The sequence below is a fragment of the Tasmannia lanceolata genome, unplaced genomic scaffold, assembly GCF_043159265.1.
Source record: "Tasmannia lanceolata isolate RefF3 unplaced genomic scaffold, GAP_Taslan_0.1 ptg000023l, whole genome shotgun sequence".
Lineage (NCBI taxonomy): Eukaryota > Viridiplantae > Streptophyta > Magnoliopsida > Canellales > Winteraceae > Tasmannia > Tasmannia lanceolata.
This window is the reverse complement of record NW_027518700.1, coordinates 8485320-8489692: the sequence shown is the minus strand read 5'-3', so window position 1 is coordinate 8489692 and position 4373 is coordinate 8485320. Positions and strand designations below refer to the sequence as shown.

Here is a 4373-nt window from a genome sequence, read left to right as displayed (position 1 = left end):
CTCTTTCTTGATGGTCCTTCATCGTCTCGGCCGCCGGAGGAACGGCCAAACTTAGGATTTTTCGTTCTAGGCATGGTTGGAAAATTAGGGTTTGAAGAGAAGGAAAGAAAAGAGAGAAAAAGAGGGATTTGAAGCCCTAAATGGAAGAATATGACGAAAGAAGGGGGGAGAAGGAAGAAAAACGGGTTGCATGTAGGATGGAGAGGAGAGATTGGGGAAAAGAAGAGGAAGGGACACCTAAAAGATGGAAAAATGAGAGAAAGAGGAAAGGGTTTCAAGAAAAATGGTGTGGGTAGGGTTTAGGAGAGGAATGTAGGGTTTCGTAAGGAAGAAGAGGATCGAGGATGGAGGGAGTATGGATGGTGGATTTAGGGGAAAAAAAATAAAAAACAAAATGAGATGGAGGAGAAAAAGGGAGAAACAAAAATGAGAAAAACGAGTCGGTCCACTCTTTATGCGCGCCTGTTCCGAAACTCGGAATTCCGAAAAAAACATTCGGAATTCCGAGACATTTTTTTTGTCATTTCGGTTAGTGCGGAATTCCGAGAAAAATAGCGGAATTCCGCAGTACGCAACTCGAATGTCGACGTTTGGGATATGGGTACTGCGGAATTCCGAGAAATAAAGCGGAATTCCGAAGTCGGAATTCCGAAGCATTTTTCGGAATTCCGCAGTAAGGTTCCGACGAATTTTTTTTCCTTGCTTAATGTTTTCACAAATTTCTCACTGATTATTGCCCACAATTTGTCATCTGATTTTTGGCCACGGAATTCTGGGATCAAAACTGATTATTGGTCACAAATTTATTACCGACTGAAGTAATCAACTTTCGGCTTACATTGGATCTCAAAATCTAAAACAAATTTATAGAGTAAAAACCATCATCCATGTATTTGATAAGATCCACATATAGAACAACAGAGATGAGATGTTTTCGTGTTGGAATGTATACCACTTACATATCCGTGTAAAGCCTATCTTATTTACAACAGCATTTTCTGCTGGTTGGTAGAAAAAGACAAACCAAATACAATGTTGATATCAAAAACGATTTCGAATTCTTCCGAGCCTTTACCCACATATAAACATTACAAGGATATTTTTTCTTACAAACCTACATTTCAAATGGAATTCAACCTCGCCAAGCCTGCCTGTTCATGAACTCCTACAAGTTCAGAACCATGCCACACCGGCCTTCTAAGAAACCCTCAAACAATTGTCGTCTCATCAGCGCTATATCTGCCTGACTGAACTCAGGCGGAACGTCACGTGCGAGGCAGTCCATCTCCTTAAGCACAAACAGCCCGCAATCATTGCTGCAAAACAACAACACATCATCGACCACGCTCTTCCACAATAAATTTAAACTTCCAAACTGATTTTAAGTGAACTTTATTACCTGTTGAGTTGTAAGGGCCTCTTCTCGACTTCCACCACTCTAAACTTGCTTACATCGAAGTCCCACATACTTATGTATAGCCGTTCAAGGTATCGTATCTATAAAACAATCCATACAAGCTAAGGATTTTATATACATTGAAATATAACGAAGGAAAGTGGGACCCGAACTCACCAATGGTAGAACATCTCTATAGTAGATCTGCTCTCGCAAGGAGTTGAAGATGTAGAACTTCTCATCCACCATATCGAGGACCAGGAGAATCCAATGGTTAGGGACATGCAGCGGGAATAAGACTCTTTTTAGGGTATCCGGCGGGTAGTCGTTTAATCGTTTCACATACTTCATAAGACTATCTCCGCCAGTGTAGTCTTTGCTAGTTAGACAATCCTAAAAACATAATACAAGAGAAGTTAATGGAGTGACGAAAACAAATTCAAACCTTGTGAACAACCACCTCTAAAAAATAACTTGTGATTGGGAATGAAAAACTATCTATTCTTACATAGAGGAAGGTAGTAATGGCCACACAGGCTCTTTCTGCAGGCTTTCTTTTATTTTCGTCCCGAACGTTTAGATATTCGGCGTATACATTCATAATCTACGTAAAATAACATATAGAGATTTGAGACAAATATCGATGGTGAAAGAATTCAGCTTTAGCATAAATAACCAAATTATTTACCGGAGAACTTAACCACTCATTGGGGTTGTTAAGGATAACCAAGTCCTCGGCACACAGGAAGTCGTCGTTGACCTGTATAACTCGTTCGCTGCAAAACACCTGATAGTTTAGGATTTACAAAGGCTAGATAGTTTAGGATTTACAAATGATAGTTTTGGAAAAGGGCTTCAATCCAATTTACCTTGGGGGAAGCGCAAGAAGCTTTGGGAGCAACCGATGGCATTGCGGGTCTGCCACCAGCAATGCTTTATCATTGACCTTCTTAGTCCCGAAAGTCGTATACGGCGAAGTAGTATGTTTAGAGGGTTTAGTTTTCCTCAAACGCAGCCTCACTCCTCTCTCAATACTCCAAATCACTTTTGCCACAGGTTTCAGTGGACTGTCGGGGATGGAAATGACATTCCGTTTTATTTCCTCCTCCAACGAATCGTGGCTGGGGATGACTACCACCCCTCCGTCATCCCGTCCCATCATCTCCCCCTTTCCTTCATCCTGCGATTCGGCCACCCCTCCGTCATCCCCTTCCATCATCTCCCCCTTTCCTTCATCCTGTGATTCGGCCTCCATTCCACCCGAGGCAATGATCCTCTTAAGCTCGGCTATTTCATTTTCATGTCGTACTGACCTCCTTTCAAGGTCTCTAACCCTCTCCACTAACAAATCAAAATCAGCCTTGCTTATAGACACATGGTCTTCCTTCACTTCCCTATCAACATCTCTTTTTCTCCCTGTCCTCCCCTTAAAAGGTATGCTCCTCTAAAAAGTGGAAATGGAAAATTATTAACATATCACTCAGAGAATGTACTATATAGTAATTGAATATAGACTTAAAATTCAGTACCTTACGTAACATATCACTCAGAGACGCTATCGTTTCTTCCTCTAAAATCCGAATGTCTTGGAGGCATTCCTCAACTGTTGGGGCGGTCGCAGAAGCTTCTTTCTTATAAATGTATCAACAATACAGAAAATTTAGATAACTTGAATATAACGACCCTATGCAAGAAAGAGAGTCATTTTCGTTACCTCTCCCATCACAGTATCAGCCTCATCTGCCGTGAAAGATAGCAGGCCCTCTTCTCGAGGAAGAGGTAGTAGGCACCTCACAACCTGAAATCAAATAGTTAATCTCGGTTACAAGAAGTGAGTACTAGGGGAGTACAGACGCTCTAGGTCTTACCTGGGTCTTCTTTAGCCTCCCATCACGGATCTGTCTGATAAAGGCTGCATGGTCAGTCCGCCTTGTATCGATCCCTGTGATCCACTTTAATAGGCGTGGATGTGCATCTGGTGCTGAAGGTGCCCACAAGGTAGTATGCTCAAAGAGCCACACCTGGAATGAAGACAGACAGTCAGCCTTTAGAGAAGAAAAAACCAAACTTACAAAAGAGTAATCATGTATATAATATATGTACTCTTCACCTGTAGCACAATAGCGCATCCGGTGATATATCCTGTCTTCCCGTTTTTCGAATATGAATCCAATGAGTCTACCAGGAAGTCGTACACAGGGTATGCCCAAGCAATTCTTCCCACGGTCTCTGCTCCTAAGTAAGGGAAGAGGCAGGATTTTGTCCTGTGATCCACAGGGTCAGCTCGGGCAAAAAGAACACAGCAGCACAGAAGCAGCAACAAATGTCTCACTGTTGCGTGGACGGATGCAATCTCATCCGATCTCGACTCCGCCCTTATAACATCTGCAATCTCACTAAATCTCGCCCAAGCACCGGAAAACCTCCAACCTTCGACCTCCTCTGTCGAATCCCAGTCTATTCGTATTCTATCTCCTACCAAGCTTAGGCCCAATGCCAATGCTAAATCCCTTACCTCAAAGGGGAGTAATATGCCACCTATTTGAAATGCCCTTGACTTGGGTATCCAACATCGCACGAGGACGGTCAAAATTGCCTTGTGCAATTTCAGACCTTCCAAATTAAGCAAGGCCCCAAATGGGCCGCGCTCTAGCATATCGGTATGTGCTTTCCTCAAGTCAAGGGACCTGAAGAATTCGTCAAACTTAGAGGGGCAGCATCTCGACGTAGCATAAGACGCCTGCAAAACAAACCATTATTAGATATATACAACATTTTTAAAAATACAAGGCCTAAAAGAATAACGGAGGCATTACCATGGTTTGATGAGATGATCACTAGGGGGAAAAGATGGAATCAAATCCACTAAATCAGATTTCGACCTGTTGAAACAGAATGTGGTGAAAAAAAGTTAACAACTGCTTTAAACCAACTGATTTCTCAAATATTAAGGGGTTTAAACCAACCTTTAGGGCTT

At 42.3% G+C, this 4373-nt stretch overlaps 2 protein-coding genes across 2 annotated transcripts; both read right to left on the bottom strand.

The window, feature by feature from the left end:
• Positions 1-1165: 1165 nt before the first annotated feature.
• On the bottom strand, positions 1166-2651 carry LOC143855732 (putative ubiquitin-like-specific protease 1B). Its single transcript, XM_077365812.1, has 6 exons — positions 2266-2651; positions 2085-2172; positions 1905-2000; positions 1574-1789; positions 1400-1497; positions 1166-1316 (listed from the first exon to the last, which is right to left on the bottom strand). Exons 1-6 carry the CDS (start codon positions 2649-2651, stop codon positions 1166-1168), a joined length of 1035 nt encoding a protein of 344 aa, XP_077221927.1.
• Positions 2652-2823: 172 nt separating this feature from the next.
• Positions 2824-3663, bottom strand: LOC143855731 (uncharacterized). The gene is made up of 3 exons (XM_077365811.1): positions 3265-3663; positions 3111-3194; positions 2824-3027 (listed from the first exon to the last, which is right to left on the bottom strand). Exons 1-3 carry the CDS (start codon positions 3523-3525, stop codon positions 2824-2826), a joined length of 549 nt encoding a protein of 182 aa, XP_077221926.1. The 5' UTR covers positions 3526-3663.
• Positions 3664-4373: the final 710 nt, after the last annotated feature.